Below are 20,675 nucleotides of genomic sequence, written 5' to 3'. Positions count from 1 at the left end.
TCTGGAGCCAGCTGCTTAGATGAAAGATTCTGGTTTGTTGTCTGTGGTACCTTGAGCAGGTAGCTTAGGTTCCCTGAGCTTCAGTTTTCTCATCTAGAATACAGGGGCAATAATAGTATCCATTTCGTTTAATTATTGTGATGGTTAAATAAACTAATGAGCTTAAAGTTGCTAGAGGGAAACTGGCACACAGTACATGTTATTGTCCGTGTAAACCAAGACACTCAACTTTTTTGTCCTGGGTTGTCACCAGTAAAATGGGAGTAAAGATAATACTTACCTTTTAAGGATTACATGAGTTTATTTCTTTATTAACTTTTTAATGTTGAGATAATTTTAGGCTCACATGGGAGTTGCAAAAATAGCACAGAGAATATAAACACATAGATCAATGAAATAAATTAAGAGTCCCAAAATAAACTCATGGTCAGTTGATTTTTGACAAAATTATCAAGCTAATTCAATAGGGAAAAATAGTCTTTTCAACAAATGTTTCTGAGACTATGAATATCCACTTGAAAGGAATAAATTTGGACCTCCTACCCCAAACCACACACAAAAATGAACTCAATGTGAATCATAGACTTACAATTAAGAGCTGAAACTATAAAAACCTTAGAAGAAACAGGAGTGGGGCTTGAGATGTGGCTCAGTGGTAGAGCATTTGTCTAGCATGTTCAGGGCTCTGGGGTTGACCTCTAGCACCATCACAGGAGAGAAGGAGAGGGAGAGGGAGAGGGAGAGGGAGAGGGAGGGGAGGGGAGGGAAGGGGGGAGGGGGGAGGGGAGGAGGAGGGAGAGAGGGAGAGAATGCAGAAGAGTAAATCTTTGTGACTTGAGTCAGACAATGTTTTTGGGTTTTGTCTTTCCATCCCACCCCCCACCCCCCCAATAGGGATGGAACTCAGGATCACTTGTGCTTGTGAGGCAGGCATGGCGCCCCTGAGCTAAGTCCCCGGCCCATGACAGTGGTTTTTAAAACCTGATAAAAATAATAAGTTATAAAAAAGAGCAACACTTTATTTAAATTATAAAGTTGTGGATTTTTTTTTTTTTGCACCAAGGATCGAACTCTGGACCTTGTGCTTTCAAGGCAGGTGCTGGAACCACTGAGCTAAATCCCCAGGCCCTAATTATAAAGTTTTGTGCTTTAAAGAACATCATGCAGAATAGGAGAGTCATTTTGCAAATCATATGTCTAATAAAGACCTTTCATATAGAATATATTGAAACTCCTTTAATAATAATGGAACAACCCAATTTAAAAATGGACAAAGGAGCAAGGTGTGGTGGTGCACACCTGTGATCCCAGCTACTTGGAAGCTTGAGCCAGGAGGATTATAAATTTGAAGCCACTGTGGGAAATTTAGTGAGATCCTGTCTCAAAATAAAAAAAATCAAAAGGCTGAGGATGCAGCTTCCTTAGTGTGTGTGGAACCCTGGCTCAATTTCCCCATACTGAAAAAAAAAATGGGCAAAGTATCCAAATGGATGGTTCTTCAAAGAAAACATTCAGGCTATAAGATGCATGAACCTCAAAAACGTTATGCAAAGTGAAAGGAGCTAGTCATAAAAGACCACTCACTGGTTTCACCACCTGCTGTACAAGCGCAAGGACCCAAGTTCGATCCCTGGTACCAAAAAAAAAAAAAAAGACCACTCATTATACTATTATATCAGTATTTATGAAATATTGGGAACAAGTGAAACTATTGAGACAAAAAATAGACTAATAGCTCCCTAGGGCCGAGGAATAGAAGGTGGGAGGAAATGGGGTGTGAATGTCAATGAATACAAGGTTTCTTTTTGGCATGATGAGAATGTTTTGGAACTAAACAGTGATAATAATACCATTTAGAGCTGGATATGGTGGGGCATGCCTGTAACCTCAGCACTCTGGGAGGCTGAGGCAAGAGGATTCCAAGTTCAAGCTCAGCTTGGGAAGCTTTATAATTTTGTAAAAACCCTGTCTCAAAAAAAAAAAAAAAAAAAAGGAAGAAATTTCAAAAAAGGGCTGGGGTGTAGCTCAGTGCAAAGGCCCTGGGTTTAATTCCCAATACAAAAACAAACAAACAAACAAAATATTCTCCTCTCCAGTTTTTATTTATTTCCCCCTTTGCAGTGCTAGGGATTGAACCCAGAGCCTCATAGCATGATAGGCAATTGCTCTGCCACTTAGCTACATGCCCAGGCCTACTCCTATGTTTTTCTAATGTTTCTGTAGTCCTAGCTCTTACTGTTGTTGTATGATTCACGTTGAGTTAATTTTTTGGTTAGTGCATATTAGTCATATAGAATAGTGGATTTCATGTTTACATTGTACACACATAGAACACACTTTGATCATTCTCCCTTTCCCTTTTCCTCCCCAATCCCCTTCCTCCTCTAATATCTCCCTTCTACTTTCATGTCATCTCTCTTTTTATTTCAAAACAGCATTTTTATTTTATAAAAATTTAAAAACCCAGAAAAACTAGAAATACAGATGTATCTTCCCGGGCTTTCACATTTGCTGATTTTTATTCACGATCTCTTTCAATACAATTTACAACCTCTTCCTCATTTCCAGTCTGATTATATGAGTGCTAAGTGGAGAAATAAATACATAAAAAAAAAAGCAAAGCCATGAAACTAAGTTGCATGCAGTAGGTCCTATAAGGGTGAGGGGAATCTGAGAGACATAAAATCAGATAATGGAATTAGAAGGTTTAGCTATAGTTCTTTCAATCATATTTGTCTTTTGCTTCACATTTAAGGATGTGGATGAACTCGATGGAATTAAAAGTCCCCTTTATGAAAAAAATACGAACCAAGATCCTCATGTAAAGGTACAAGATCCCAATGATGAATGTAACTGTATTTTATACCAAAAATGTACCAATAAACTTAATGGGAAAAAAAAAAGTCCCCTTTATGTCAATCAGGGCTTCTCCATACACCTCCTCCACTTCCTCATCTGCAAACCCATTGTCCATGGTTGTCAGGAGCTCTCTCAAGTAATCCTCCTAAACGATGCCTGTTGTTTCTTCATCAATGCAAGCAAGAGAATTTCTAATAATGTCTTTGGGATCCACGCCATTTACCTTCTCAGCAAACATGGTGAAGGACATGGTGAAATTGATGGGCCCTGGAGAGCATTCATCACGTGCAAATCTTCCTCGTCGATATTGTCCTTATTCTGGATGATCCTGTTGAAGAGCTCTTTGAACCCTGAATCTGTGGTTGGTCAAATGTGATGAACATGTTGGATGTTGCACAATAAAGATTCTTCTTGATGGTTTTGGAAATTGCCTTTGTGCTCATTGAAAATTTCTGTGCCAGACACCAGATTGGCAGCTCTCCTGTGCTAGGTGACCTGAGGCAGCAACAGCATGGGGCTATTCATCTTTCTCTTTTTTTCTAGATTTCTCATGTCAGAGAGAATATGTGATATTTGACTTTCTAAATCTGGTTATTTTACTTAACACAGTGATTTCCAGAGCCATCCACGTTCCTGCAAATGACATGATTTAATTCCTTCTTTGTGGTTGAATTTATACCACATTTTCTTTATCCATTGGTCTGTTGATGGGCACCTAGGCAGTTTCTATACCTTCGCTATTGTGAATTATACTGAAATAAACATGGGATGTTAGACAGGCTGGTGGTGCACCATTGGAATGCCAGCACTCTTTTTGGCTGAGATAGAAGAATATCACAAGTTGGAGTCCAACCTGGGCAATTTAGGGACTTAGTGAGACCCTGTTTCAAAATAAAAAATAATAAAAAGGGCTGGAGTTGGGCATGTTGACCTGGGCCTGGGCTGGACCTGTGATCCCAACACTCAGAAGGCTGAGGCAGGAGGACTACTGCAAGTATAAGGCCAGTCTGGGCTACCTAGCCAGATCTTGTCTCAAAACAACCAAAATAGATAAATAAAAAATAAATAAAAAGGGCGAGGGATATAGCTCTGTGTGAAGGCCCTTGGTCCAATCCCTAGTACCTAAATAAATAAATAAATAAATAAGTGTGGGCATGTTATTATTTTTTTTTTTTTTATCTTGAGATAGGGTCTCATTGTGTAGTTCAGGCTGGCCTTGAACTCACTATGTAGCCCAGGCTGGTCTCGAACTCATGGGGATCCTCCCACCTCAGCCTCACAAGTGCTGGGATTACAGTTGTACACCACCTTGCCTGGTACTCTGTTAATTTTTTGTTTGATGGAGACACAGCCAGATTTATTTTTGGCGGTAATGGGGATCGAACTCAGGACCTTGAGCTTGCAAGGCAGGCATGGTGCCACTGAGCTAAATCCATGGCCCTCAGATTTATTTTTGTTTGTCTATATTTGCCTCTCTCTTATTTTGTAATTTTTGGGTGTGGTGTGAGATAGTCTAATCAGGGCCAGAGAGAGGAAAGAGGAAGGTGGGGGGAGCCACACTCATAGAGTGTAGTTCTCCATGGCATCTTCTATTTCTCTACGCTACTGACAGCTCCTCCCTGACTCTCAGAAAGGATTATTATTACTATTATTTGCAGTGCTGGGGACTCAACCCAAGGCCTTACATGTGCTAGCCAATTGCTCTACCTCTGAGCTAAGTCCTCGCCCCGGAGGCAAGGTTAAATGCTCTACTTGTGAATTCCTATCAAGTTGCATTGCAAGAGCCTGAGTTCTAGTCCATCGTCCTGCTACCCGATGAACTCTACAAAGTTGTCTTTTCCCTACTATACTTTCAATCCTTCGTACACAGTGGACACTCAATAGATAATTCAATCAAGGATTATGAACAAGGGAGTGATTGACTTGGAACCAGTACTGTATATCAAGTCTGAATTTATGAGAATAGACACGGAGCAATGCGTAATTTTGACAAATTTATTAAACTTCTGATAACTTTGCTCTCTAGCGGAACAATATCTGCAGCCAATTAGAAGATAACATTTACGGCCCGGGATTTAGCTCAGTGGTGCCGCCGCCTGCCTCGCAAGCGCAAGGTCCAGACTTCCATCCCCCGTACCAAAAAGAAGATAACGTTTACTACAAGGCACAGAGTCAGCCTCAGAAACACGGGAGGCGGGACTTGAGCCTAGCCTGACCACACCCCCTTACGTTCAATTTCTTCTCACTTGTGGATCCACCCCTTCCGGAGCAGAGTGCAGCTCTAATTGGTTTTCTCGCCGATCCCTCTGAGCATGTCGGCGCCTATTGGGTCAAACTCTGAGCCTGGCGGCGCACTTCCTGGCTTTGGGAACGCGGAGAAGACGTTGGTTTGCCGCCATTGCACTGCAGGGAAAGTGGCTGTCTGTGTGAGAGCTGTGGGGTGCGTGGCAGGTTTCAAGGCCCGGCTGCGGGAGGCGTGGTTGGGTCGGGCTGGGTCGGAGGAGTTGGACCAGGTCAGGGTGCATGCACTCTTAGCGGAAAGGGACTCCAGGCCGTGGGTATCCGGATGTGTTTCAGTTGTTCCTTTTGTAGGCCTGGGCCTTGCTCGTTAATTTTTCCCTCTCGACGCTCCCCTAGATTTTCCGGGCATGGCCGGAGTATTTCCATACCGAGGGCCGGGTAACCCGGTGCCCGGCCCTCTAGCCCCGCTGCCGGACTACATGTCGGAGGAGAAGCTGCAAGAAAAAGGTGAAGGAGCGGCGCGCGGGCACAGGCGACTGTGCGGGTGTGCGCGTGCGCGTGCGCGCAAGTGGGTTTGACACCCCCCCCTCCGCCCCTCGCTTGTTTTGGCAGGTTCATCAGAAGTCAAACCTACTGAGTATTTTACTTAGTTAAAACATTTTAAGCGCCTGTTTGCAGGCACTGGTTCAATGGGTGACATAAATCCTTATGGGGTTTAAATTGCAATAGGGGGATAATGAAAATCGTAAGTAACAAAAACGTCAGGTAGTGATAAGTTCGATGAACGAGAAATTGGCAGGGAGCGTGCCTCCCTTATGCGCCTCGACAGGAGCTTACCCAAGGGCAGGGGCAATGGTTGTGCAGTCCTTTAAACTGAGGTACGTTTGTAGCCCGAAAATGGCAGCAATTGCAGGCCAAGCGCTATGCAGAAAAACGGAAGTTTGGATTTGTGGATGCTCAGAAGGAAGACATGCCTCCAGAACATGTCAGGAAGATAATAAGAGACCATGGAGACATGACCAACAGGAAGTTTCGCCATGACAAAAGGGTCTATTTGGGGTAAGGAACATCCTGGAATAATATCACTTGGAATTTGGTCCCTTTTCTTTCTCTGTACTGTAGGTTGCCATCTTAGATGCTCTGTTATTTTGGGACAGAACTTTTATTTGACAGCCCATCTTGGCTTTATAAGAGCAAGGAGAAAACCACCAGGATTCTGTAATAACATTCAGATTTTCCAGTTATGCAGTGTTTTGCTGTGGTTTCTGTTTCTGATCTGGGATTGGTGCTTTAATTTGTTCTCTAAGGCAATGTGGTGTCACATGCTTGTAGTCCCAGCACTTGGTTTGTTTGTTTTTGGTACCGGGAATCGAACTCCAGACCTTGTGCTTTAGAGGCAGGGGGCGGAACCCCTGAGCTAAATCCCCTGCCCTAGTCCCAGCACTTAGGAGGCAGGAGGCTGAGGCAGGAGGATCGCCACAAGTTTGAGGCCACCCTGGACTACATACAGAGTTCTAGGTCAGCCTACGCTATATATCAAGACTCTGTCTTTTAAAAAAAAAAAAAAAGAAAGAAAGAAAGAAAAAGAGGTCCTCTAAGCTGGATGTGGTGGTGCATGTCCATAATTCCAGCACTCTGGAGGCTGAGGCAGGAGGATAGTTGTGAGATTGAGGCCAGCCTTGGCTACATAGTGACTTCAGGACTAACCTAAGCTACATAATGAGTCCCTGTCCAAAATAAATGAAATAAATGAAATGTCTCTGTCATTGAGGTAGGGAGAGATCCACAGTAGGAAACTTTTGCACTCTGAGTTTTCAGTGGTCAGAACTCAGATTTAGAGATTTACCGAAATCTTGACATTTCTGTACTACTGTTTTTTGTGGTCCTTTGCTGGATGAGTATAGGAACAAATTTCTTAGCAAACCCTTTTTCCATTTGAACATGAAAATGTTAGCCATGTAATGAACTAACTGGTTAACACTAGCCGTAGAACCCAGGCAGCCAGCTTGCTTGCTTCTTTGCTTGCTTGCTTTCTCCCTTTTTTTAAGGGGTGGGGGTTGGGAAGGATGTAGTACTGGGAATTGAACCCAGGGAACACTGAACTACAGTCCTAGCCCTTTTTATTTTGAGATAGGATCTCACTAAATTGCCCAGACTGGCTTTAAGCCTATGATCTTCCTGTCTCAGTTTCCTGTGTAGCTGGGATTATAGGCCTGTGCCACCACACACAGCTTAAAAATACTTTTTTGAGTGTAATGAACATTTTATTTTTTTGTATGGAAGGCTTGGAGGGAGGAGAGAATCTAAAACAGCATAATCTTCAGAGGAACAGCTGTTGCTTAAGAGGGACTGATTCCTAGTATTGTGGGACTGAAGTTTAAGAGGCAGAGTGGCACAAGGTAAAGGTGGCGATGGGGAGGCAGGGCCCCTCATGGAAGATATGTGTACTGAGTTGGGGAATGTGGACTACAAGGCGTAATTTTCTGTGGAACATAGTATTGTGATAACTGAGTTCTCAGAATGGGGACAAGTAGCAGATCACTTTGCCATTTCTGATCATCTTCTTTCTTCCTAATGTGGCAGTGCCCTAAAGTACATGCCCCATGCAGTCCTCAAGCTTCTGGAGAACATGCCTATGCCTTGGGAGCAGATTCGGGATGTGCCTGTTCTGTACCACATCACTGGAGCCATTTCCTTCGTCAATGAGATTCCCTGGGTCATTGAGCCAGTCTACATCTCCCAGTGGGGGTGAGAGGGATGGGATATGGTGTGCTGTGATGGTGGTTGTGGTGGTGGTTGTTGGGGGTCAGTAGGTGGAAACTTGTATGCCATTCTTGCCTCCCAGGTCAATGTGGATTATGATGCGTAGAGAAAAAAGAGATAGGAGGCATTTCAAAAGGATGCGATTCCCCCCTTTTGATGATGAGGAACCGCCCTTGGACTATGCTGACAACATCCTAGATGTTGAGCCACTGGAAGCCATTCAGCTAGAGCTGGATCCCGAGGAGGATGCTCCTGTATTGGACTGGTTCTATGACCACCAGCCACTGAGAGACAGCAGGAAGTGAGTAGTGGGTGGGAGTGTAAGGAGAGCAGTAGGTTACGTTATGGTCCTGCTATCTGTCAACTTAATATGGCCCCTCTTTTCTTCCCTAGATACGTTAATGGCTCCACTTACCAGCGCTGGCAGTTCACATTGCCTATGATGTCCACTCTCTACCGCTTAGCCAATCAACTCCTGACAGACTTAGTGGATGACAACTATTTCTATCTGTTTGACCTAAAGGCCTTCTTTACCTCTAAGGCACTCAATATGGCCATTCCTGGAGGCCCCAAATTTGAACCTCTTGTTCGAGACATCAACCTACAGTAAGTTGGTGAGAGGGATTTTAGGCACATTGGGTCAAGTAAAATCTAATTTTGATCTTTAAGATCCTGGGATAGCTTCCAAACTAGCCTGCTGATTCTTGAATTTGTATCCTAGGGATGAAGACTGGAATGAATTCAACGATATTAACAAGATCATCATCCGGCAGCCTATCCGCACTGAGTACAAGATTGCTTTTCCTTATTTATACAACAACCTTCCACACCATGTCCACCTCACTTGGTGAGAGAGCTGGGACAGCATTTGGAAAGGCTGGTATTCAGTTTGGGCCAAAGCCCAGGAGAACTTTGGTTGATTCTTCCTTTTATTTTAGGTACCACACTCCCAATGTTGTGTTCATCAAAACTGAGGATCCCGATTTGCCTGCTTTCTACTTTGATCCTTTGATTAACCCAATTTCCCATAGGCACTCAGTCAAGGTGAGAGAAGTGGGTGCTTTTCTTTACTTTTATTTTGTGTGTGTGTTGTACTGAGGATCAAAATCAGTGCCTTGCACAAACTAAACAAGTGTTCTACCGTTTACATGGGAAGAGATACCTGACCTCAGCTCTTGTCAGAGAAATTATATTAAATGTAATTCAGACTGGCTTTGAACTCCCTATAGTCCAAGCTGGCCTTGAACTCATGTGATCCTCCTGCCTCAGCCTCCCGAGTGCAAGGATTACAGGTGTTTACCATCACATCCAGCTGGAGAAATTTCTTGAGTGTGGGTGAAGTCTTACTAGTTAAAAATTCAGCTAGAGGGCCAGGGATTTAGCTCAGTGGTGCCACCACCTGCCTTGAAAGCACAAGGTCTTGAGTTCAATCCCTGGTACCAAAAAAAAAAATCAGCTAGAGAGAGACATGTTTTGGATCCTGCTAAGTGTTCCTCTTGAGCTATAGGCTAATTTGAGAGTTCAACATTTGCCTCAAAACAGGTTATTAATGTACTCTTGGTTTCTGTGACTCTTTGGGCTTATCATTACTCCTCTTAGGCCCTCTGTACTCTGTTTGTTTTATTGTGCTTTTTAAAGACTTCATTGAGATACAATTAACATACCATACAAATCACATATTTACAGTGTTCAATGTTCAGTGACTTTTAGTTTATTTTCAAGAGTTATGCAACTGGGCCAGGGATTTACCTCAGTGGCTCTGCCGCCAGCCTCACAAGCTCAGGGTCCCAAGTTCGATCCCCAGTACCAAAAAAAAAAAAGCTATGCAACTATCACTATAGGCAATTTAAGAATATTCTCATCACACCAAAAGGAAGCCTTTAGCGGTCATCCTATTTCCCCCCACTTTCCTTGCCCTAGGCAACTACTAATCTACCTTATGTTTCTATAGATTTGCCTCTTCTGGACATTTCCTGTAGTGTAATCACACACTTATTTGTCTTTTGTGATTGGCTTCTTAAACTTAGCATAATGTTTTCAGTGTTCATCCATGTTCCATTTGTGTGTTGGTTTTTTGTTGTGCTGCTAGGGATCAAATCCTAGTGGCTTTGTGCATGCTAGCCAAGCTGTACCACTCATCTACACTTCTGGTATCCATGTGTTCCTTTTTTTTTTTTTTTTCTTACTGTGTTCTTTCTTGTTTTGGTAGTGGGGATTGAACTCAGGTCCTTGTGCTTTCAAGGCAGGCAGCAGAACCACTGAGCTAAATCCCCAGCCCTTCTTACTGTGTTCTTAACATGAGCATATTTCCTTCATCTCCTTCCTCAATCCCAGTCTTTGGAGTTTGGGCAGGAGATGACCGCAGTGTTTGCCTTCTCTGGTATTGGGACTTTGGGAGATACTTGGTGGTAAACCAGAGGTGTGAGGAGAGATGCTTTTCTGGTTGGTTGTGGTTCTTTCTTCGTTCCCTTAGTCTCCTTTGCCCTGGCTCTTAGGACTTCTCTTGTCGGGCAGCCCAGTTTCCATGGCAGACATAGCCACTGTGTTTGGCCCCAGAGTTTCCCTCAAGTCATCTCAAGTCTGTGCTCAGTTCAGTTGGTGCTCAGTCCTTGTGGGGTTCCTTTTGCAGAGCCAGGAGCCATTGCCTGATGACGATGAGGAATTTGAGCTCCCAGAGTTTGTGGAGCCCTTCCTGAAGGACACACCCCTCTACACAGACAACACAGCCAATGGCATTGCCCTGCTCTGGGCCCCACGGCCCTTCAACTTACGCTCTGGTCGCACCCGCAGGGCCCTGGATATACCCCTTGTCAAGAACTGGTAAGGCTTCTACTTAGAAGGATGGTAATACACATTTAGGAGAAAAGATTGCATCTAAGAGAGTGTGTAGCCTTTTCTAGAATGTCTGGAAGGAAAGAAGAGAAAAGCTCTCATGGGCTTGTTTTTCTAGGTACCGGGAGCATTGTCCTGCTGGGCAGCCTGTGAAAGTGAGAGTCTCCTACCAGAAGCTGCTTAAGTACTATGTGCTGAATGCTCTGAAGCATCGGCCCCCTAAGGCCCAGAAGAAGAGGTAAAGTCGTCAAGAGCCATGCTTCAATTTCTTTCTTTCTTTTATTTATTTATGGTACCTGGAATTGAACTCATGACTTTGAGCTTGCCAGGCAGGTGCTGTGCCACTGAGCTACATTCCCAGCTCTTCTTCAACTTCTACTTCAAAGATTATTAGTAGACTCTCACTCTATTTATTCCCACCCTAGGTATCTCTTCCGCTCTTTTAAAGCTACCAAATTCTTTCAGTCCACAAAACTGGACTGGGTGGAAGTGGGACTACAAGTTTGCCGTCAGGGATACAACATGCTCAACCTTCTTATCCACCGTAAAAACCTCAACTACCTGCACCTGGACTACAACTTCAACCTCAAGCCTGTGAAGACCCTTACCACCAAGGTGCCTGTATTGGACTTCTAGGTTCTCCTGGCTTTAGGGATGATGGATGAGGCCTGCGTCAAGTTGGGACATTGGTCATTAATGTTCTCTGTGTTCTTGGCTTCTTTAGGAAAGAAAGAAATCTCGTTTTGGGAATGCTTTCCATCTGTGTCGAGAAGTACTGCGTTTAACAAAGCTGGTTGTGGACAGTCATGTTCAGTATCGATTGGGCAATGTGGATGCCTTCCAGGTGAGGTCCAGTCCCCCCAACCCCTGCCCAGATGGGAAAGCTGGAGCTGGCTCAAGCTCATTCTGGCTGCACAATTGTGTTGCAGTTGGCAGATGGATTGCAGTATATATTTGCCCATGTGGGCCAGCTAACTGGGATGTATCGATACAAATACAAGCTGATGCGACAGATCCGCATGTGCAAGGACTTGAAGCATCTCATCTATTACCGCTTCAATACGGTGAGACCTGGTCCTTGCTGACTTACTTTCCCCTATCTCTTTTCATTTTTACATCTAGTTAGGACTCCTTTTTTCAGGGACCTGTTTGGAAAGAAGATATGAGTATGTCATTATTACCTTCACTTTGTAAATCTCAGCACTTTCCCCCAAAGCCTACCTCTAACTCCAAGTAGGCAACGTAGATCACAGTTTTGATCTGCCTTCATTTGCTCTCATTTTGTGGTGTTTTGTTTTGTTTTGTTTTGTTTTGTGTGTGTACTGAGCCACAATCCCCAGCTTTTTTTGTGAGACAGAGTCTTGGTAAGTTCCCCAAGCCGGTCTTTTTTTATTTTTATTTTTTTTGGTACTGGGGATCGAACTTGGAACCTTGCACTTGCAAGGCAGGTGGCAGCACCACTGAGCCAAATTCCCGGCCCAAACTGGTCTTAAACTCATGGTCCTCCTACCTCAGCCCCCGAGTGCTGGGATTACAGCTGTGTGCCCCCATGCCTGGCTGCTCCCCTGTTATAGATATTGAGGTCTTGGATTGTTTCCTTTTTTCCTTTCACTGTTATATATTGATTCTGCCCTACCTCTGCTCAGTTTTGTTTTGTTTTTTTTCCCCAGTACTGGGAATTGAGCTCAGGGCTTTGCACTTGCCAGGCAGGTGTGGTCCCTGGCCCCATCTTTCTTTTTTTTTGCTTTCTGTTTTTTGTTTGTGGTGGTGAGGATCAAACCCAGAGGTTTACACATGATAGGCATATAGCTCACTCTTCCAGTGAGCTATATCCTTAGTCCATCTGCCCCATTTTCTGTTTTTATCTGAATGAGTTGCTTACTTGTGCTCTTGATGTTTGCTTGGGATTCTAGGGCCCTGTGGGGAAAGGCCCTGGCTGTGGCTTCTGGGCTGCTGGCTGGCGGGTCTGGCTGTTTTTCATGCGTGGCATTACCCCTTTGCTGGAGCGATGGCTGGGCAACCTTCTGGCCCGGCAGTTTGAAGGTAGGTGGTTTTCTTTGTCCAACATCTCCCTTTATTGCTCTTCTTTATCTGTTCTCTATCTGTATGAGAACCTCAGGATTCTCTCTTTTTTTTTTTTAGTTTTCAATTAAATATTTAATTTTTTTCATTAAGTTTATTGGTACATTTTAAGTATACAATACAGTTACATTCATCATTGGGATCTTGTACCTTTACATGATGTACCTTGGTTCTTATTTTTTCCCCGTTCCCCTGCCCTCCCTTCACCCTCTCCACTCTTCCCTATTTACAAAGACTTTGTTTACATTTTTTCCTTTTCTCGTATTTTTTCTTTTCCCTTTTTTTGCCAGGATTCTCTTTCTTGGGCTTCTCTCTGAGGCTTGAGGCTATCATGCATTTGCAGGAATGGAAGTTCCTCAGAAGCATAGTTGTGAATATTTTTGTTTGTGCTACTAGGAACTGAATCCAGGACTTTTGAAGGACCCCCTGCCCCCCACCCTTGCCTGTTTTTGAGACAGGGTCTCACTGAGTTGCTCAGTCTGGGCTCTAATCTGTAATCCAACTGTCCAACTCTTCTAGACTGCTAAGATTATAGCCATGTACCACCATACCTGGTTTGTAGCTTTTGTTTTTACATGTGTTGAGCATATGGACATTTTGTTAATATCTGCTGATACCACCTTGTTGGACCATTCCTTTACTTCTAGGCCGACACTCGAAAGGGGTGGCAAAAACTGTAACAAAGCAGCGCGTGGAGTCCCATTTTGACCTTGAGCTTCGGGCAGCTGTAATGCATGACATTCTGGACATGATGCCTGAGGGGATCAAACAGAACAAGGCCCGAACAATATTGCAGCACCTCAGTGAAGCCTGGCGCTGCTGGAAGGCCAACATTCCCTGGAAGGTAGGCTTCTCTCCAGCTCAGAAGAAGCATGGCCCATCCATGGTTCTGAGGTTAGGATTACCACTCCCATACACCTTTAGGGGGCTACCTGAGTTCTGTTACTTTATCATTGGGCCTTTTTTACCCTCAGGTCCCAGGACTACCAACACCCATAGAGAATATGATCCTTCGATACGTGAAGGCCAAAGCTGACTGGTGGACCAACACTGCCCACTACAACCGAGAACGGATCCGCCGAGGGGCCACCGTGGACAAGACTGTTTGCAAAAAGAACTTGGGCCGCCTCACTAGGCTGTACTTGAAGGCAGAACAGGAGCGGCAGCACAATTACCTGAAGGTTGGTTAGAGAAGGCTGGGCTTGGGGTTGGAGTGTCTGAGTGGGAGAGTGGACTACAGAGTTGGGAACATGCCTTGCCCTGGCTTTTAGGTATGGTAGGAAGCTAATTTCAAATCTGCCTTGCAGGATGGGCCTTACATCACAGCAGAGGAAGCAGTGGCAGTATATACCACCACTGTGCATTGGTTGGAAAGCCGTAGATTCTCACCCATCCCGTTCCCCCCACTGTCTTACAAGCATGACACCAAGTTGCTTATCTTGGCTTTGGAGCGACTCAAGGAAGCTTATAGGTGAGGAGCGAGGTAGATGGGTTCCTGCTGGGCAGGGTAATGGAAACGTCAGTCCAAAGAAAAGTTTAGCCCCAGTGCTTTCTTTGTTTGGTATCCACTTGTTTTTTTTCATTCACCTTTCTCGTTGCTTTGTCAGTGTGAAATCTCGGTTAAACCAGTCTCAGAGGGAGGAGCTAGGTCTGATCGAGCAAGCCTATGACAACCCGCATGAGGCATTGTCCCGAATCAAGCGTCACCTCCTCACACAGAGAGCCTTTAAGGAAGTGAGTGGGATGCTATGCTATTCATTCTTGCCACCCATGGTACCAAGTGATTGGTGGATTTGTGTGACTCAATTTCTTGTCCCATAGGTGGGCATTGAGTTCATGGATCTCTATAGCCACCTGGTGCCAGTATATGATGTGGAACCACTGGAGAAGATAACTGATGCATACCTAGACCAGTACCTGTGGTACGAAGCAGACAAGCGCCGCCTTTTCCCACCCTGGATCAAGCCTGCTGACACAGAACCACCTCCACTGCTTGTTTACAAGTGGTGCCAAGGTAAAACTTCTCTGGAATCATTCCCTGAGGAAGAGGAGGAGTGAATTGATCTGTACGTCTAAATTCTCATCCATCCAGCATGATTAGTTCACTCTTTTGTTGGATGATAATAAGGGAATAGTCTCGATATTAAACTGAACAAAGCTGACACTTGTAATGATCTGGGTGAAGAAATGGAGTGGTAGCGTGATTGTGTTTTGGTGTGTGTTACTAGCTTCTGTGGGTACCCGTCCCGAAAGGGAATGTCTAACCTGCTGGGGACCTGTCTTGCCTATTCTGCAGGCATCAATAACCTTCAGGATGTGTGGGAGACCAGTGAGGGCGAGTGCAATGTTATGCTGGAATCTCGTTTTGAGAAGATGTATGAAAAGATTGACTTAACCCTGCTGAATAGGTTGCTGCGACTTATCGTGGACCACAACATAGCTGACTACATGACGGCCAAGAACAATGTTGTCATCAACTATAAGGTGTGTTTTGGGGCAAGGTAGCAAGGAATTGTGAGATGGAAGGGTTGTCTGGCCTACTCAGTAAGATTTGCTGAAAGGAGAATGAAAGAGGTTGGACCAGGGAAACCTGGGCCAGGGGTTGTTAAGAGTTGCAGTTCTTTTTTTCTAGGACATGAACCACACAAATTCATATGGGATCATCAGAGGCCTACAGTTTGCCTCATTCATCGTGCAGTACTATGGCTTGGTGATGGATTTGCTGGTGTTGGGATTGCACCGGGCCAGTGAGATGGCAGGGCCCCCTCAGATGCCAAATGACTTTCTCAGTTTCCAGGACATAGCCACTGAGGCTGCCCACCCCATCCGACTCTTTTGTAGATACATTGACCGCATCCATATTTTCTTCAGGTGAGCAGCTCTGTCCTGCATACAGCCTGCTCTGGAAGCAGCAGTGGTGTCGTGTCTTAGTTGACTCAGTGCAGGGTGCGGTTTTAAGTGGAATGGAGTCTGGGAGTCTGGGGTGAGGTCGCATCTGTGAAGTTCTCAGGGTCGTAGTGTATTTGGGTCTCAACAGTGTACCCTGCTTGCTGTAGGTTCACAGCAGATGAGGCTCGAGACCTGATCCAGCGCTACCTGACAGAGCATCCTGACCCCAACAATGAAAACATCGTTGGCTATAATAACAAGAAGTGTTGGCCCCGAGACGCCCGCATGCGCCTCATGAAGCATGATGTCAACTTGTGAGTCTTTTTTTTTTTTTTGGTACTGGGGATCGAACTCGGGTCCTTGCATTTGCACAGCAGGCAGCGAAACCACTGAGCTAAATCCCCAGCCAACTTGTGAGTCTTAAGTGGGGGCTGAGGGAGCTTCAAGGATGTCAGCCTGAGGGACCCATAGAACAGTTAGAAGGCACTGAGGAAGTTGTGTCCTTGGTGGGTTGAGTTAGAATATCATTAGCCTGGCCTTTGTGAGACAGGCACCAGAACCACTGAGCTAAATCCCTAGCCCTTTAGCCTGGCCTTTGAAGAGAAGTTCTTCCAGACTAATGTGACCATATGTTCCCTCTGGGCAGGGGTCGGGCAGTTTTCTGGGACATCAAGAACCGTCTCCCACGATCAGTGACAACAGTTCAGTGGGAGAACAGCTTTGTGTCTGTGTATAGTAAGGACAACCCCAACTTGCTGTTCAACATGTGTGGCTTTGAATGCCGCATCCTGCCTAAATGCCGCACCAGCTATGAGGAGTTCACCCATAAGGATGGGGTCTGGAACCTGCAGAATGAGGTACAGCCTGGGAAGGGGACCAAGAGTAACATTACTGCCCTCCTACCTCCACGTTAAAGGGGGCTGAAGAATACAGGCATTTATTTTCATTTTCAGCCCACTGAGGCTTGGTGGTGGGTAGGGCTTTTTGGCGGTCAGAGTTGATCTTTGTCCCCATGGCAGTTCCAGAGACAAGTTAACCCTGACTTTGTGGTTTAGGTTACAAAGGAGCGGACAGCTCAGTGTTTCCTACGTGTGGATGATGAATCAATGCAGCGCTTCCACAACCGTGTGCGTCAAATTCTGATGGCCTCTGGCTCCACCACTTTCACCAAGGTATATAAAGCCTCTGCCCCGGCTTCCCTCGCACCCTCAGCTCATCTCACATCCCTTTCAGTTCCCCCTGGTTTGAGCTGTTTTCTTCCCAGCTTTGCTTAGTGCACCAGTCTCTGTGCTTTATGGAATAGCCACATTCACATTTATTGTCTGCAGATTCCTTGTAGGAATTCAGCAATCTACATCTATGGAATTGTGAAGATTCTAAGTTAAGATAAAAGTTGTTTGGAACAAAGCATCATTTTTGCATTCCTAGAGTCTTGTTAGTTATGTAACACATTTCAAATAGTAGTGTAGAGTACCTGTGAAAAAGCATTCTCACTTAAATAAAGTTACCCTGGTTTCCCTTCGACTAACTCATACCTATAACATTTCCTTTCTTTGTGAACTTTTTATCTCTTTAAATATGTAATATAGAGAGAATGCTTTATATATTTTAGTAAGCTTTTCTCTCTCTCTTTGTGTATGTTTGGTTTTTTGAGACAGGGTCTCGCTATGTGTAGTTCAGGCTGGCCTTGAGCTTGCAGGAATCCTCCTGCCTCAGCCTTCTGCTTGCTGGGATTACAGCCATGCCCCACCATGCCTGGCTTTTTTGTGTTTTATTTTTGGTTTTTTGGGGGTTTTTTTTTTTTTGGCACTGGGGATCGAACTCAGGACCTTGCGCTTGCGAGGCAGGTGGCTGTACCACTGAGCTAAATCCCTGGCCCAGCTTTTTTGGTTTTTTGAGACTGGGTCTGGCTATATAGTCCAGGTTGACACTGAACTCACTACGTAGCCCGGACTGGTCTTGAATTCCTGGTGATCTTTATGCATCGGCCTCTTGAGTGTTAGGATTACAGATGTGCATCATTACGCCTGGCTCAAGGATGTACTTTGTTACCTTAATACTCTTTACCTAAGCCAGGTGTGGTGGTGCGTGTTTATAATCCCACCAGCCTTGGAGGCTGAGGCAGTAGAATATGAAGTTTAAGTCCTGCCAGGGGAATTTAGTGAGACCTTGTCTCAAAGTAAAAGGGCCTGGAGGGCCCAGGATTTAGCTCACTGGTTCTGGCACCTGCCTTTCAAGTGCAAGGTCCCGTGTTCGATCCCCGGTGCCAAAAAAAAATGGCCTGGGGATGCTGAAGGCTATGGATTCAGTCCCCAAATACCATGGTGGAAAATTACCTAAAACTTTTCATTACACATTTTTTTGAGTGTAGTGCAAGGGGAAAATAAGTTACTTTTCAGTACTTGGGGATTGAACCCAAGGCCTCACACATGATAGGGAAGTGCTTTACCACTGAGCTCCAGCCCAAAAGTTTGTCTTTTTGGAGTGGTCTTTCCCCTAGAAAAGGGAAAACCAAGGACCAGACAATAGGAAGAGTAAAACTCATGGTTGATGGGGCTGGGGATTTAGTGGTTCTGCCACTTGCCTCACAAGCGCAAGGTCCTGAGTTTGATTCCCAGTACCAAAAAAAAAAAGAATCTTGTTAACCTCTTGTGGTGGCACAGGCCTATAATACTGGCAACCAAAAGGCTGAGGCAGCATTGTGAGTTCAAGGCCAATGAAATCCTGTCTCAAAAAAAGAAAAAAAAAATCCTTTTAAAATGGGTTTCCTGGCACATGGCAGTAATCCCAGCTACTTGGGAGGCTGAAGCAGGATTGCAAATTCAAGGGCAGTCTGTGCAATTTAGTGAGACCCTGTCTCAAAAAATAAAAAGTATTGGGGATGTAGTTCAGTGGTATAGAGCCCTTGGGTTCAATCCTTAATACCGGGAAAAAAAAAATCCTCTTAGGGCTGGGTGTATATCTGCGGTAGAGTGCTTGCCTAGTGTGTTCAGAGCCCTAGGTTTGATCCCAGCACCACAAGAAAGAATTCCTAGTAGAATATTAAGCATGGGAAAGACTCAGATTGTAGATGGTTCACTTTTGCAACTGTAGGAAGTTGGAGTTAGAAAGCTAGGGAGGCCAGGTTTGGAAACTACTGTAAAAGTCCAGATAAAATGAAAGCAGTGAAAGTAGAAGTAAGCAGAAGGGAACAGAAATTGTAATTAGTAGGTAAAATCAGTTTGTTACGGATAACTTGATGGATGTCTTTTAGCCATCAACTGAGAGACTACAAGAAGAGCTATTCTAGTGCAGGCTGTCCTTGAACTCACTGTGTAGCTCAGGCTGGCCTCGAACTTGTGGCAATCCTCCTGCCTCAGCCTCCCAAGTGCTGGTGTGTGCCACCACACTCGACATGAAGAGCCATTTTACTTTCTTTTTAAATTGTATTTCTTTTCTTTCTTTCTTTCTTTTTTTTTTTTTTTGGTACTGGGGATTGAACTGGGGTCCTTGCGCTTGTGCAACAGGCAGCAAAACCACTGAGCTAAATCCTCGGCCCTATTTATTTTCTTTTGAGACAGTCTCAGTATATTGCCCTGGGTCTTAAACTCCTGGGCTCAAGCAGTCCTCCCCTCTTGGGCACTGTAGTAGCTAGGACTACAAGTATGTGCCACTATGTCCAGCTTGTCTTTTTTTCTTTAGTACTGGGGATCGAACTCGGGTCCTTGCGCTCGTGAAGCAGGCAGCAAAACCAGTGAGCTAAATCCCTGGCCCTCGAGCTTGTCTTTTTGGTTTGGGGTACTGGAGGTTGAACCCAGGCCCTTGAACGTACTGGACAAGTGCTCTTTACCACTGAGCTATATTCTCAGTCCTGAAAAACAGGTTTAAAAGAAACAAGAGATAAACTTAAGATATATAAAGTTGGAAGTTTGGGCTGGGGATTTAGCTCAGTGTTTTCGCCACCTGCCTCACAAGCACAAGGTCCCGAGTTCTATCCCTGGTACCAAAAAAAAAAGTTAAACACTAAAGTTGGAAGTTTGTGAGACTATCCAGGAGGAGTTGTCCAGCAAGTATTTACTTATATTCAATTCTGGAACACACATACATGTACATGTGTGTGCATATACATGTGAAGTTTGGTGAAGAGGTCTGGTCTGAAGACAGATTTAGAAATTTGTTGCCATAAAGGCTGAAAGCTTGAGTGAGCAAGACTGCCTGGGAGAATGTAGATTGAGGTGAACAGAGGAACAAATTTGGAGCCATGGGGAACACCCAGAAGCACTGCAATCAGACCTGGCAGGAGAGCGCTAGGGCACTGGAGCCAAGGCTGGCAGGAATAATGTCCAGAACTTGAGTAGCTGCTTAACAGTGTCAATTGCCTAAGAGCATTTGAGTTAGATAAGGACCGAAAAGTATCCATTGGACTTGGCAGTTAGAACGTCATTGGTGACCTTAGAGCTGTTTCAGAAATAGTGGGGATAGAAGCCAGATGGCGGTGGGTGTGGCTTTATGGGAAATGAGTGAGTGGAGACAGCAAGGCTGTCTGCCATAGATGGAGTGAGAACATTGGATGCCACCTAGAGGAAGCTGTAGGTCAAGGCAGGTATTTTGAATGGAAGCCATATGGGTGGGTTTAAATTGAAAAGGAGCCAATAGCAATTCAGAGCAGAGCCAAAAAGTGTGATAGTTAATGGAGCAGAGTTGCAGGGTAGGGATAAAGGACAAGTGGAGGAAAACATCCTCTGAACCTCACAGGAAAGCATTCTGCACAGATGTGAATATAGATGAGGTGGTTTAATGCAGTTAAAACGGGATCTTTAAGTTTTCAACTTGGCTTGAAGTAGGCACAGTGGACTTGAGGACAGTAGTATGATATAATATGATTGTTCAAGAAACGGGCCGGCCATAGTGTTGCACGCCTAGAAGCCCAGCATTTGGGAGCCTGAGGCAGGAGGGATCACCACAAGTTCAAAGCCTGCCTGGGCTACATAGTGAGTTTGAGGCTAGCCTGAGCTATGTAGTGAGACACT

The 20,675-nt window shown here is 44.8% G+C and overlaps 1 protein-coding gene and 1 pseudogene across 1 annotated transcript in view; one reads left to right on the top strand and one right to left on the bottom strand.

The window, feature by feature from the left end:
- Positions 1 to 2,706: 2,706 nt before the first annotated feature.
- LOC110344386 (myosin regulatory light chain 12B pseudogene) lies at positions 2,707 to 3,480 on the bottom strand (annotated as a pseudogene).
- Positions 3,481 to 5,163: 1,683 nt separating this feature from the next.
- Positions 5,164 to 20,675, top strand: part of Prpf8 (pre-mRNA processing factor 8) — a 36,201-nt gene continuing 20,689 nt past the window's right edge. Inside the window, exons 1-24 of the mRNA XM_004857141.4 lie at positions 5,164 to 5,299; positions 5,497 to 5,607; positions 5,991 to 6,159; positions 7,684 to 7,848; positions 7,946 to 8,164; positions 8,257 to 8,469; positions 8,585 to 8,710; positions 8,802 to 8,907; positions 10,493 to 10,683; positions 10,814 to 10,933; positions 11,121 to 11,310; positions 11,420 to 11,539; positions 11,625 to 11,759; positions 12,609 to 12,738; positions 13,425 to 13,621; positions 13,752 to 13,958; positions 14,085 to 14,248; positions 14,385 to 14,511; positions 14,599 to 14,791; positions 15,074 to 15,261; positions 15,410 to 15,648; positions 15,834 to 15,980; positions 16,313 to 16,523; positions 16,722 to 16,838. Of these exons, the coding sequence (XP_004857198.1) occupies positions 5,508 to 5,607; positions 5,991 to 6,159; positions 7,684 to 7,848; positions 7,946 to 8,164; positions 8,257 to 8,469; positions 8,585 to 8,710; positions 8,802 to 8,907; positions 10,493 to 10,683; positions 10,814 to 10,933; positions 11,121 to 11,310; positions 11,420 to 11,539; positions 11,625 to 11,759; positions 12,609 to 12,738; positions 13,425 to 13,621; positions 13,752 to 13,958; positions 14,085 to 14,248; positions 14,385 to 14,511; positions 14,599 to 14,791; positions 15,074 to 15,261; positions 15,410 to 15,648; positions 15,834 to 15,980; positions 16,313 to 16,523; positions 16,722 to 16,838 (3,774 nt within the window). The 5' untranslated portion in view covers positions 5,164 to 5,299; positions 5,497 to 5,507. The remainder of the gene's footprint in view (positions 5,300 to 5,496; positions 5,608 to 5,990; positions 6,160 to 7,683; positions 7,849 to 7,945; positions 8,165 to 8,256; positions 8,470 to 8,584; positions 8,711 to 8,801; positions 8,908 to 10,492; positions 10,684 to 10,813; positions 10,934 to 11,120; positions 11,311 to 11,419; positions 11,540 to 11,624; positions 11,760 to 12,608; positions 12,739 to 13,424; positions 13,622 to 13,751; positions 13,959 to 14,084; positions 14,249 to 14,384; positions 14,512 to 14,598; positions 14,792 to 15,073; positions 15,262 to 15,409; positions 15,649 to 15,833; positions 15,981 to 16,312; positions 16,524 to 16,721; positions 16,839 to 20,675) is intronic.

Source organism: Heterocephalus glaber, unplaced genomic scaffold, assembly GCF_053883595.1.
Source record: "Heterocephalus glaber isolate CG9 unplaced genomic scaffold, H.glaber_assembly_v1.0 deba00001564, whole genome shotgun sequence".
In the NCBI taxonomy this organism is placed as follows: domain Eukaryota; kingdom Metazoa; phylum Chordata; class Mammalia; order Rodentia; family Bathyergidae; genus Heterocephalus; species Heterocephalus glaber.
The sequence above is the reverse complement of the archived record's forward strand: the minus strand, read 5'-3'. Positions and strand labels throughout refer to the sequence as shown.